This window comes from Oncorhynchus mykiss, chromosome 30 (genome assembly GCF_013265735.2).
Source record: "Oncorhynchus mykiss isolate Arlee chromosome 30, USDA_OmykA_1.1, whole genome shotgun sequence".
NCBI classification, from domain to species: domain Eukaryota; kingdom Metazoa; phylum Chordata; class Actinopteri; order Salmoniformes; family Salmonidae; genus Oncorhynchus; species Oncorhynchus mykiss.
In genome coordinates this window covers 34681085-34695700 of record NC_050570.1, presented here as the reverse complement: position 1 = coordinate 34695700, position 14616 = coordinate 34681085, and the positions used below count along the sequence as shown (strand labels likewise).

At 41.3% G+C, this 14616-nt stretch overlaps 1 protein-coding gene across 2 annotated transcripts in view; it reads right to left on the bottom strand.

Moving 5' to 3' along the window:
* Nucleotides 1–10264: 10264 nt before the first annotated feature.
* The window catches only part of LOC110521747 (rho GTPase-activating protein 39), a 148593-nt gene continuing 144241 nt past the window's right edge, over nucleotides 10265–14616 (bottom strand). For both annotated transcript variants that reach the window (XM_021599581.2, XM_021599582.2), the window contains one exon: nucleotides 10265–14281. In XM_021599581.2, the coding sequence (XP_021455256.1) occupies nucleotides 14087–14281 (195 nt within the window). In that variant the 3' untranslated portion in view covers nucleotides 10265–14086. The remainder of the gene's footprint in view (nucleotides 14282–14616) is intronic.

Below are 14616 nucleotides of genomic sequence, written 5' to 3'. Positions count from 1 at the left end.
GATTGTGAGCCAGGCAGGCTACTGCATGTGAAAGTCTCCCACTCAGAAGTATGAGATGGGGAGGGGGGCGGGGGCAGGTTGATCTCAGGTCTCCCCACTGGAAGCCCGAGGTAGGGGGAGCGGGGGAATCTATCAAATAGTGCACTTCTAACTTTTAACTTTCTAATGCAATTAGTCAAAACAGTCACACTACGAAATGCTACCAAATAAACAACAATTCATTCATAATACTGTGAATATATAGTTTCACAGACATGTTGTTGCATTTTTTTCTGGTTTGTGGGAAATGGTTCAGAATACTATAAAAGCAGTCTGCACACCACCAAGGTGTGTTGGGGGGTTGAGTAATGTGTTGATGCTCGAGTGCCAAATCAACACAAAGGGCCAGGAAAAGGTCTAAAGCCATCAGGTTCCCAGTTTAGGAAAAAGAAGAAAGAAGAAGAGGAGAAATTAGCAAAAGATAAAGGTACGCAGCTATGCCATGTCTTTATGAGTATAATATTATGCATTTAATGAAATATGCTAGTATAACACGTATGTTTGTTCGCCTATGTTGCTATGCTATTACACATCGAGTGACAATATACCGTTTTCTGTCCGACTAGCTTCCATAACAGTGGATATAATTTAACACAGTTTCATCATGACAATGTGTGTAGCCTGCAGGTCCTGAGCTCAGTAAGGAGAATTTCCAATGCTGTAGGTTAACTTAAAAGACGTCTGTCTATATTATGCTGATATTTTGTATATTATGTGATATATTGAGTCTTTTGGGGTGACTTATGCCTAGAATTAGCCAAGGTGGTTGTATGGTTAATTTGATTCCTGTTCTGTTCTGAAAATTTGATAAATTATGCATAATGACATGTATATTTAATTGTGCAACAATTTAGAGTTTCAGACACATACTATATTTCAATGCAAATTCAGGGGCACTTCTGAAATATTTTGGAGCACCCTCAGCCACACAGGTGTCTTCACAAACGTTGTCTGAGCCTGAGGATGAGGATGAAGACCCATTTGCTTCCACTTCTCCCCAGCAGGATTCTTCAGGTATGTTTGTGCGCACGTGTGTGTGTGTGTGTGTGTGTGTGTGTGTGTGTGTGTGTGTGTGGGTACACACACACGTGTTTATGTGTGCATCCCTGCATAACATAAACAAAATAGATAATTATCCTTTTGCAAAGTTTTAAGTTTCCATATTGTAGTTGGTTGGTGTATTCTGAAAGAAACAACAGCCTCTTCGGCTACTGCTGCAGACACTTATGGAGGCTGAGAGGATAAGATGAAGAGAGGTGTTGACATGTCTGACAGCTATTGTGCAGTCTCTGGCAATTAGAAATCTGGCACTAAGGGGACACACACAAACACTGTACTTTCCATCAAATGGAAATTTCCTCAGAGGTTGAACTGATGGCATAATTTGATCCAGTCATGAAAGAGCACCTTAACCGTGTCCAAAAAGGGACCTGGAGTCACAGCACCAGCTACCTTGGCCACCAAATACAGAATGAACTCATTGATTTGTTGAGCGGCAAGGTCATTTCAATAATGGTGAGTGACATCAAACTGGCAAAATTCTTCTCTATCATTCTAGATTGCACCTCAGATGTCAGCCACACTGAAGATTTGTCAGTTGTGATTAGGATTGTGTCACTGAAGGACGAGCCCCACATAAAGGAACATTTTATGGGGTTTCTGGAGGCAGAGGAGACCACGGATCAACATTTGGCATCCCCGATTCTCAAAAGATTCTCAGAGGAGCTAAAAATTCATTTTGAGGACTGCAGAGGACTGTCTTATGATAATGGGGCCAACATGAGAGGCAAAAAAACAAAGGTGTCCAAGCCAGACTCCAGGAAATGAATCCAAGAGCTCTATTTGTGCCATGTGGGGCTCACACATTGAACCTGGTTGTGGCTGATGCTGCTAAAAGTTTGCCGATGCCACAGGTTACTTTGGTATCTTACACAAACTGTACACCTTGTTCTCAGCCTCCACACAGCAATGGGCCATCCTGAAAAAACATGTGGACATCACTTTGATGATGTGGACTGAAACAAGGTGAGAGAGTAAAGTTGAGTGTCGAGCCACTGAGGTATCAGGCAGCAGCGGTGAGAGAGGCACTGATTGAGGTGAGGCATCAAACCAAAGACCCTGTGATAAAGATTGAGGCCCAGTCCTTGTCAGAGGAGGTGGGATCATACCGCTTCACCATCTGTGCAGTGGTTTGGTATGACATCTTTTTTGTTGTTGTTGAAAACTCTGTTTATTCAGTTTTACACACAGGACAACACAAGACAATATAAATAATATACTCAACTAGAAAAAGATACAAATAAAAAAGAATAGCTTTAAAGATACCGTACTTTGGACAAGTTAAGCACACCGGGCAGAAGGCTACCAAGGTTAAAGGGCAATCTGTAGGGACAGAGCAGACACCTCACCATTGTTCCTGTAAACAGACAAGGGATAGGGGTGGAGAAATGCAACCACTCACAGACAGTCATGGCCACAGATGTCACCTGCTGACCCTAGAGAGCCTTTGTTTTTCTATGGTATAGTAAGTAGGTCAGGGCGTGACTTGGGGGTATTCTAGTTATTATTTTTTATGTGGGGTTCTAGTTTAGTTTTTCTATGTTGGTGTTTGATATGAATCCCAATTAGAGGCAGCTGGCTATTGTTGTCTCATTATTATATTTAAGTAGCATTTTTTCCACCTGTGTTTTATGGGATATTGTTTTGAGTTAGTGTATGTTACAACTTTTAGTTACTTTAGTTGTTTGTTTCGTTCTTTCTTTGTTGTTTTGTGCATTTCTAATAAATAATATGTGGAAACCGTATCGCGCTGCAGCTTGGAATTATTACGACGAATGTGACAGAATATCCCATCAAACCAGGACTAAGCAGCGTGCCCAAAGTGGGAAGGAGTTCTGGACATGGGAAGAAGTGATGGGGAGATGCGAAACCCTTCCTTGGCGACAGACGGAAGGAGATAATGGAGGACATTGACGACGACAGGGTTCGCGGCTACAGAAAGCTCAAGGACAGCCCCAAGTTTTTTGGGGGGGGGCACATGGAGCTGGCGGCTGAGCAGAGGGAAGAGCCAGAGACTGTCAGGGAGGCAATGGCTAAGTTGGGAGAGAGTACTACTCAACATCCGACCAGAGAATCCGGTTAGCAGTCTGGTGCAACCTGTGCCGGTTCCACGCTTCTGGCCTCAAGTGCGCCTCTCCAGTCCGGTACGTCATGTGTCTCCTCCTCACACTCTCCCTGAAGTGCGTGTCCCCAGTCCCGTATGTCCTGTGCCTGTTGGGTTGACACACCTTTTGCCTAGGGACACTAGGAGAGATGAGCACAACACAGAAGAAAGTGCAGCAGGTTTACACGATTCAGACTCCATCTGGACCCAGAGTGGTCTAGGGCCAGTAGGATCAGTCTGCAGCCAGTACAAAAGGGCTCTGAAATTTGCAGCCCAATAGTATGTCTGAAATTTGGTAGAGCTAAACCACCCAATGCTTTATGCTTCTGTAAATGTTTTCTACCGGTCCTTGGTACCTTGCCATCCCAAATAAAATACATGAATGTTTGATCCAGTGAATTAAAAAAAGATTTAGGAATAAAAATGGGTAAACATTGAAATAAATATAAAAATATAGGCAACACATTCATTTTAATGACCTTAATCCTTCCAATATGAGAAAGAGGTAGCGAATTCCAAAAAGTAAAAGATTGTTTCAAACTGTCTGCTAGAGCAACAATGTTTTCCTGAAACAAATTTGAATATCTCCTTGTCACTTTAACTCCCAAGTAGGTGAATTGATCCCGGACAATCCTAAACTGAAAACTTGCAAAAGAGCACTTTAAAGCAGCCTTATTTACAGGAAAAGCTCAATCTTGCCTAGATTCAGCTTGTACCCTGAGATTGAGCCAAACTTTTTAAGAACAGATAGGGCACGTGGCAATGAGGTATCGGGGTTGGAGATAAACAAAAGGAGGTCGTCAGCATATAGCGAGACTTTCTGCTCCCAGCCCGCCCTGATTATGCCTTGAATGGCATCATTAGAGCGTAGTGCAATGGCGAGGGCCTCGATTGCCAAAGCAAACAACAAGAAGAAGAGTGGACAACCCTGTCTGGATCCTATTTCTCACAAAGTCTGGTCAGTGTCTTACTTGGTGCAGCGAGCCTTCCATACGGTGGATGGCTAAGAGCTTGGCTAGGATTTTGTAATCACAATTTAAAAGCGAGATTGGGCAATGGGATCCACATTCCAGGGGATCTTTGTTTTTCTTTAATAGTAATGAAATTGAAGATTGATAAAGACTACGCGTTAGCTTTGAGGTATTAAGGCACTCTGTAAATAATCGAGACAAGAATGGGCAAAGCAGACCAGAAAACATCCCGTAAAATTTGGTGGGAAAACTGTCCGGACCCGGTGATTTTTTTTTTTTAAACCACTTTTTATTGCGGACACTGCTGTTGCAATCTCCTCAGGTGTAAATTCTTCTTCTAAACAGTCATGGGAGTCTGTATCAATTGAAGGCATATTCAGACCATTAAAGAATGAATCAATCAGCAAAGGGTCTTGAGGAGATTCAGAGGTGTATAGCGCAGAGTAAAACTGTTTGAATTGATCATTGATCTCTTTATGTAAAACTGTGGTGGCACCAGACAGGGTCCTTATTTGTGGGATTAAACGTGAGGCCTCAGATTTACGGATCTGATCTGCAAGGAGTTTACTGGCCTTGTCGCCTAGTTCATACACTCTGTATCGAGCTCGCAAGAGTAACTGTTCAGCTTGCCTGGTAGAAAGCTTGTCAAATTCAAATTGGAGTAGTTGGCGCTCTTTATGTCGATCAAAGGAAGGATCTGTAGCATACTTCTCATCCAATGTAGCTATGGCTTCGCTCAGGTCTCGAAGTCGCTGAGAGCGAGCTTTGTTTTGGTTGGCTGTATAAGAAATCATTTGGCCACGTATGTATGCTTTGAGAGACTCCCATATGGTAGAGCAGGACATACCTGGCATTGAATTAATTTCTAGGAATAAGGTGATTTCAGAAGAAATTAAATTGACAAACTCCTCATCTGAGAGTAAAATGGGGTTAAGACGCCATTGATAACACATAGGAGGTCACTGGGGAAACTCTAGTTCAAGCACTAATGGTGATTGGTCAGAAATAACAATACTCTCGTAAGTACACCACCAAAGGTTAGGCAGACGTTTTTTGTCCAAAATTAAGTAGCCAATACTTGTTTGTTTGATGAACATGAGAATAAAAATAATACCGTCGATCTGTAGGGTGTAGGAAACGCCAAGCCTCATACATAGCATATTTTTGAAGAAAATATTGAATAAGTAGGGCACATTTAGATGGGCCTGTAGTTCTTTGTGAGGAATTGTCAAGAACTAGGGACAGGGACATTGTACAGTTGAACCCCCCCCCCCCCCCCCCCTAAAATCAACAAATGGGAATCTAAATTGGGTATAGCAGATACAAAGGAAGAAATTAAACTTGTCATTCCAATTGGGAGCATGAACGCTAGCTGAAACGAGGGGTAGAAAACAGTTTACCGGTTACTATGACGTATTGTCCCTTAGGATAAGCAATAATCTCAGAAGCTACAAAGGGAGTAGATTTATCAACCAAAATGGCAGGCGGTATGACATCTTGTTTGTTTGAGAACTCGGCTGGGGTGTTCAGAGATTGTTATTTTATGGACACCATTTATTTTCCTTTTATGTGAACGCAGCTGTAACTATTATCCACTTTTACCCAGAGATGACTTGCACTAAAGTTCGATGACGATGACTAGCACCTTAAATCTATTGACATGGAACTGCCATGGTCTCGGTCATGCAATAAAACGGAAAAAGATACTATGTGCTCTAAAAAAGGAAAAAGCAGACATCGCGCTATTACAAGAGACACACCTCTGTGATGCTGAACATGCCAAACTCCGCAGAGCATGGGTGGGACAGGTGTATTTCTCATCTTTCAAATCAAACAGTAGAGGTACAGCCATACTTATTCATTAGAATGTTCCATTCATAATTGACAAAAACATATCTGATCCGGAGGGGAGATTTATTTTGATAACTGGGTCACTATATGGTCAACCAATTACTATCTTAAACATATACGCCCCTAACACAGATACTCCTGCTTTCATGTCAAAAATGATAACCCTGTTCAATGAGCATTGTGTTTCCTTTGGCGTGGTGGCCGGAGATTTTAATTGTACCCTTAACCCAACCCTAGACAAATCATCTAAAGTCCCCACCACAAATCCTAGATCTGCAAAGATGTTGAACTCTCTTACTAAAGAGATGGGACTGATAGATATCTGGAGAGAGAATAATAGCTCATCTATGGTCTATACATACTACTCTCATTGTAACGGCTTTCTTCCTGGGAAGGAGAGGCGGACCAAAACGCAGCGTGGTTAGATTTCATGTTATTTTAATAAGGTAACTCAACATGAACAGAATACAAAACAATAAATGTAAAAACAGTCCTATCTGGTGCATAGACACAAAGACAAGAAACAATCACCCACAAATCCCAACACCAAAACAGGCTACCTAAATATGGTTCCTAATCAGAGACAATGACTAACATGCCTCTGATTGAGAACCATATCAGACCAGACTTAGAAATAGACAAACTAGACATAGAATGCCCACACAGCTCACGTCCTGACCAACACTAAAACAAGGAAAACACACAAGAACTAAGGTCAGAACGTGACACTAATGTCCATAACACCTACTCCCGTATAGATTACATTTTTATCCCTAAGGATTTCATAAATTCAGCCACGTGTACAATTGGACCCATAGCACTTTCAGATCACGCCTTTGTCCACCTCCGCTTTGACCTCTGCAAAATCATCCCGAGGTCAAAGAGCTGGAAATTCAACACCTCCATGTTATCAAACGAAGCGTTCCATACATTGGTAACTACATGGATAGACAACTAAACACAAGATAACAAAGATTCTCCTGTTTCTCCAGCCACAATGTGGGATGCTGCTAAAGCCACACTGAGAGGTCATTAATTGAATATGCTTCCTCTAAGAAAAAAAGCAATGGAAGCACACAGACTAGATCTTGAGAGGGAGCTGGAATGCTGTGAAAAAGTACATAAACAATCCCCAGATAGCACCTCCTGGAGTCAACTTAAAGCAGCCAAAGCCAAACTGAATTTGGACTACACTCGGGAGATAAAAATATGTTTTCTTTACTAAACAGAAATACCATGAGTGTAGCAATAGGCCCAGTAGATTGTACACTCTGACTGCTCTTTTTTAAATTGGTAAGCAAGCAATCATAGCTATCCGAACAGCAGAGGACGAGGTCACATATGACCAAAAAAAGATCAATTTAACATTTCATGATTTTTGTACACATTTTATTACACTCCTCTGAGACTCCATAGAATGAAAACAGACATGTCTCCTAACTGTAAAAGATGTACCTCTGAAAGTGGAACCTATATGCATGTATTTTGGAGCTGTAGAGCCATTGCCAGAATCTATACATACTGCTACACAGAAAATACTAGATGTACAGTATATATCTTCTTAATGCCCAGCAGGACATTATTCTTGATCCTGACAGAGAAAATGTTCTTATGACTATTACATACTTTGCTAAGAAATGCATTATTCTATTGTGGGCCTCTAATACCCCTCCTACATTTAAAATGTGGATTGACCAGATTGTTGTCTTTCTCCCTCTTGAAAAGCTCACTTATGACCTCCGCAAAAGACAGCCCAAGTTTGATAGACTCTGGTCTCCACTACTCAACTATATTTCAAATTGGACAGAGTGAATGGGGTGATTAGGGAAATGAGCAGATACGGGTGGTGTAAGGTGCTGTAAAATCTAACGAGTGAGTGAAGTATATGTCAGATAAAACATTTCACATAATAAATTATTTGCTTGTCGTCTCAGCGATGGCTAGAAACAGCTAATAAGAACCTTGATAGTGCTGCTGCAAGTTTTATATGTTTATTTTTTAAATTGTTCTTTGTTTGTATGTGTATGTGTATGTACATGTATGTAGGATATGTGTATGTATATACAGTGCCTTGCGAAAGTATCCGGCCCCCTTGAACTTTGCGACCTTTTGCCACATTTCAGGCTTCAAACATAAAGATATAAAACTATTTTTTTGTGAAGAATCAACAACAAGTGGGACACAATCATGAAGTGGAACGACATTTATTGGATATTTCTAACTTTTTTAACAAATCAAAAACTGAAAAATTGGGTGTGCAAAATTATTCAGCCACCTTAAGTTAATAGTTGTAGCGCCACCTTTTGCTGCAATTACAGCTGTAAGTCGCTTGGGGTATGTCTCTATCAGTTTTGCACATCGAGAGACTGAAATTTTTTCCCATTCCTCCTTGCAAAACAGCTCGAGCTCAGTGAGGTTGGATGGAGAGCATTTGTGAACAGCAGTTTTCAGTTCTTTCCACAGATTCTCGATTGGATTCAGGTCTGGACTTTGACTTGGCCATTCTAACACCTGGATATGTTTATTTTTGAACCATTCCATTGTAGATTTTTCTTTAAGTTTTGGATCATTGTCTTGTTGGAAGACAAATCTCCGTCCCAGTCTCAGGTCTTTTGCAGACTCCATCAGGTTTTCTTCCAGAATGGTCCTGTATTTGGCTCCATCCATCTTCCCATCAATTTTAACCATCTTCCCTGTCCCTGCTGAAGAAAAGCAGGCCCAAACCATGATGCTGCCACCACCATGTTTGACAGTGGGTATGGTGTGTTCAGGGTGATGAGCTGTGTTGCTTTTACACCAAACATAACGTTTTGCATTGTTGCCAAAAAGTTCAATTTTGGTTTCATCTGACCAGAGCACCTTCTTCCACATGTTTGGTGTGTCTCCCAGGTGGCTTGTGGCAAACTTTAAACGACACTTTTTATGGATATCTTTAAGAAATGTCTTTCTTCTTGCCACTCTTCCATAAAGGCCAGATTTGTGCAATATACGACTGATTGTTGTCCTATGGACAGAGTCTCCCACCTCAGCTGTAGATCTCTGCAGTTCATCCAGAGTGATCATGGGCCTCTTGGCTGCATCTCTGATCAGTCTTCTCCTTGTATGAGCTGAAAGTTTAGAGGGACGGCCAGGTCTTGGTAGATTTGCAGTGGTCTGATACTCCTTCCATTTCAATATTATCGCTTGCACAGTGCTCCTTGGGATGTTTAAAGCTTGGGAAATCTTTTTGTATCCAAATCCGGCTTTAAACTTCTTCACAACAGTATCTCGGACCTGCCTGGTGTGTTCCTTGTTCTTCATGATGCTCTCTGCGCTTTTAACGGACCTCTGAGACTATCACAGTGCAGGTGCATTTATACGGAGACTTGATTACACACAGGTGGATTGTATTTATCATCATTAGTCATTTAGGTCAACATTGGATCATTCAGAGATCCTCACTGAACTTCTGGAGAGAGTTTGCTGCACTGAAAGTAAAGGGGCGGAATAATTTTGCATGCCCACTTTTTCAGTTTTTGATTTGTTAAAAAAGTTTGAAATATCCAATAAATGTCGTTCCACTTCATGATTGTGTCCCACTTGTTGTTGATTCTTCACAAAAAAATACAGTTTTATATCTTTATGTTTGAAGCCTATAATATGGCAAAAGGTCGCAAAGTTCAAGGGGGCCGAATACTTTCGCAAGGCACTGTGTATATAACTTTTTTTTTTTTAAAGCGTGTCACATCTGTGAATGTGGAGTGTGTTTTGTTGGTTGATTGAAAAACAAGAACTTAATAAAACCTTAAATTGAAAAAACAAGTGAAATGACAGAATAATAGTAGAGAGAATTATTTATTTCAGCTTTTATTTATTTTTGTTTATTTCATCACATTCCCAGTGGGTCAGAAGTTTACATACTCTCAATTATTATTTGGTAGCATTTCATTTAAATTGTTTAACTTGGGCCAAACGTTTTGGGTAGCCTTCCACAAGCTTCCCACAATAAGCTGTGAAATAATCTGTCTGTAAACAATATTTGGAAAAATTACTTGTGTCATGCACAAAGTAGATGTCCTAATCGACTTGCCAAAACTATAGCTTGTAAACAAGAGTGGTTGAAATACGAGTTTTAATGACTCCAACCTAAGTGTATGTAAACTTGCGACTTCAACTGTACATGCTGCATTGTTACATTGACATGGGAGTCAACTATGATGGATTGTCACTGTGTTAGTTAATAAAAGTCTCACACAAACCATGAATATTTCACATTTTAATTGTTTATTAAACAATGTCGATTTTTGTTTGAGTGACAGACAGTGGACATTAAAAGAGAAAAGAAAAGGTTGAGGAGCAGGGAGTAGGGGAAGTTAGAGGAGGAAAAGGAGGAGGTGAGGAGCACAGAGTACATAGCAGCTGATTCCCACCTTACTTGTGATCAATATCAGTCATTTTAATTACATTAATAATGATAATAACAGTATGGACACGAACTGTAAGAAGAACATATGTAGCAACAAATCAAAAACGAGAACCAACCAGTAATCATTGAAAACAAAGAGATTAAAAATCATCTCTTAAAGTGGAAACATTTATTTTTAACACTTCATGTTTGTAAATCCTTTCTGTAAGTATTTCATGTTTCTTTTTTTCATGTATTTTTCTTTTATTTACTTTGTTTTTAAAAGTGGTGACCCGAAGTTCTGCATGCTGATTGGTCAATTTTCTACTGCCGTCCCTTACACAAACACATACACACACACACATTTTTGTTCCGTCTTTCTGTCTCTGAGAGTAGTATTTTTGCAGTGCCCCTTGGTAGTCTATGTTGTTAACGTGAGTGTATGCCCTCCTTTCCACTGTAGAAAATAGTTTTAAACATGTCAGTAAAAAATGTAGTATTGGACAAAGTATTGAGTGATCAGTTCTACTACTTACAGATTGTAATTCAGCCATTGTTGAGAGGTAAATGAAGAGTACATCCAATTGGCGACAGATGTTCATGTGAATATTCAAAAATATGCATTTTCCTACCCGAGATGTGTTTCCATCAAACTGACCTGTTGCGGAAAAAAGTCTGTGCCTTAAGACGTAGTGCACATAAAAATAACTTTTGCGGTTAAATGACAATGTACCGAATAAATAATACAAGTTAAATGTGGTTATGTAAAAAAATAAATGGCGTTATATTGCGACTGTGCCCACTCTGGTCTTGGTACGTGCTCTCTGGCCAACAGCTGGCAGATACAGTGCACGTAGGATAGCCTATATGATGACATTATAATGGACAAAAGAGCGAGATTATTTTAACATGTCAAAAGGCAGCCAAGTATCGATCATCATTTCTCTGGATTAAGACCCTCAATATTTATTGGAAAGGAGCATCAATCACTGCAGTATTATAGTGGGAAGACGACCAAACATATCATCACGTGACTCGAAGTTTGCTTCGATATGATGGTTATTTGCGGTTTCCATCAGGACTGTCGTGAAATGTTTTATCTATACTTCACTCACTTAAAAAGGTTGGATAGAAACCTGGTTACTGATCCAGAGGGTCTAGGTTATTGCTCTGTCGGTCTCTCCTGTTCAATGAGCTCTCTGATGCAGGGCGAGTCACAACGAGCAGCTAGCTTTTGGACTAGATCATGTCTCTGTCATAATCATCAGAACTATTTGCTCATTCAAATGTGGTCAAACAACATGTATCCTGTATCAAAGGACATGTATCCTGTTCCAAAGGACATGTATCCTGTTCCTGTGTCAGATGATGCCAAGCTTTGTTTGATTAGAAATGGTCCAGGTCCCACCCTGATAGAATGCACCCAGTCCTTGTGCAACCGAGGTAGGACTACTTGGTAACCAGGTGTTGTAATGCTATACATCATTGATTTAAAGGACACTACCTACCAAATGGCACCCTATATAATGCACTACTTTTGACGAGGGAAATAGGGTATCTTTTGGGATGCACATACTAATTCAAGAAAAACCCTTGAATGAGTAGGTTTGTCCAGACTTTTGACTGGTACTGTACATTTTTCAATGACGGGTTAACTGCCTTGTGGGTTAACTGCCTTGTGGGCAGAACGACAGATTTGTACCTTGTCGGGATTTGAACTTGCAACCTTTCGGTTACTAGTCCAACGCTCTAGCCACTAGGCTACCCTGCCACCCCACATAGTGACATACACCCCATTCTCCCCTCCCGTTCTTCCTCACTCATCCACTTTATCTCTTCAACATGTTGCTTGACTGCTATTTAACGCAGAAAAGATCCATCCACAGATACGCAACATCTGAGTGCGTGAGGGCTTCCGTGAATGTTAGAGTACGAGAGTCCTTCTGCGAGAATGTGGACTTAATTAGGTTAAGGGTGGTGTGTGCGCGTGTGTAAACACAGACTGAACAGAACAAAAAAAAAACAGCAGGACTTAACTCTCAGACACACAGAGAGACACACCAACTGTACCCTTCAGAGAGCACATATGAACATGTATGTGTGATATGCCCTATTGTATTGAAAACACAGACACAAGCACATACATGCCTACATGTCCACACTCATTCTCTCAAACATAAAGACGATGTGCATCCCAAAGGGCACCCTATTCCCTATATAGTGCACTACTTTTGACAAAAAAACTAGTGCACTATAAAGGGAATAGGGTGCAATGTGGGACACACAGACAGACAACGTGAATCCTAAAGTATATTGTCTAATAAGAAGGCATTAGGAAATATTGCTGAAATAAATACAAATAAATTAAATGATATAAAATCGTGGGCAAAAAACTTAACTCTGTTAAATACAACAAATCAATTAATAAAATAATAACATATATTTTTAATCCATACCCAGTCAAATCAGCAACTAAAGAAAAGTTTACAGGTCCAAAAGACAGGTCCAGTTTTTCTGACCGAGAGAAACAGACAGACAGACAGACAGACAGACAGAGGTGGACGGATCTCAATTGAGACATTGGGAAATCATATCAGTATGAGAGTATAGAGGTGTGCACCATCTTGAGGATGTGTTGTGGGGGTAGATGGTGAGGGGCTCTAGGGGTAGAGGTTGTGTGGTTGTCTGGGTGGTCAGAGGGGTGAGTGGGGCAGGAGGGCCTATGTACCAGGTGGATGGGCGATAAGGGCTGTAGGGTTGTCTATCACTTCTGGTTGCAACAGTCACGGTTGATTGGCAGTGCTGCGATGATCCCGTCTAGCACCTGACCTGGATTCACCCCCCCCACCGTCCCGAAAAATCTAAATAAAGAACTTTATTGACATCAGTTGGTTGGTGACAACAGTGCAGATGGACTGACAGGCTTCATGGCAGCAGAGACAGGAGAGGAAGCGAGACATCTCACGCCCTCCTTTTTTTCTGGTTCATTTAGTCAATGAACTAAACAGACCAGACTCAGCTGCTAATGCATTGGTACCTATGAAAGAGTCATCCCTTAAGCAGACCGGAACTGTGACCATTTTTATCAATGGTAAACAGCCTGAGTGGGACATCTGATGGCAGTTTGACTGCAGCTCTGGGTTCGGAGCTGATTTGTGGTCCGACACCCTGATTTCAGAAATTGTGTGTATGGATGTGTACTATACAAGTGAGTGTGTGTACACGTCAGTAAATGTACATGTGACAGTATGTCTATGTGAGTATGTGTAACCCTGTACATCAGTGTGTGTGAGACGCAAGTCCCTGTGTGTAGGGTGGGGGTAGAGGTTAGAGGTCAGGGGTCCGGGTCAGGCTGGGTTGGGGCTCCTTCGGGGATCATCCCGTCCTGTGTGAATGGATGGTTTTGGGGTCAGTAGTTGTAGTTTGGGGGCTATAGCAGGGTATATGGGTAGGCAGTTGGAGTTGGGAGGTATCCCAACTGGTCATCCCAATTGATGTTGGGGGGCTAGAACAGGGTCTGTGGGGCAGGTGGAGCCTTGGTGGATTTATGGGCACATTTCAAATTGGGGGGCAACCCGTGTGGGTTTTTTTCAGGGTAGAGTAGTTGAAAAGTGGACGGCTATAGCAGGGAGAGAGGCGCTCCGTGTCGTATGGTCGTTTTGGGGCACAGTTGGGGGGCTATAGCAGGCCATCCATAAAGCTGGTGTCGAGGCGCTGGATGAGCACGCGGATGAAGGACATCTCTTTACGCGTGTTCTCAAAGATGATGCGTGGGTCGTCTGACTGGCAGCGCAGGCAGTTGGGAGCCATCACCATGGCCAGGTTGTTCACATCCATCTTAGTTATCACCACGTTGGTAGGCTGGCCAAACACCTGGAGGGTTAGAGAGACCGAGAGAAAGAGAGAGATGATGATAGGTGTGTTTGAGCAGGTGTGTGTGTGTGTGTGTGTGTGTGTCAAAATAGGACACTACCCCGTTAACTGCTTTTCCAAAGATATCTACAGTGCCTTTGGAAAGTATTCAGACCCCTTGACTTTTCCACATTTTGTTACAGCCTTATTCTAAAATTGATTGAATTGTTTTTTCCCCTCATCAATTGACACACCATTCCCCATAATGACAAAGCAAAAATAGGTTTGTAGATTTGTTTTGTTAATGAAATAAAAATAACATTTTTATATCACATTTACATAAGTAATACTCAGTA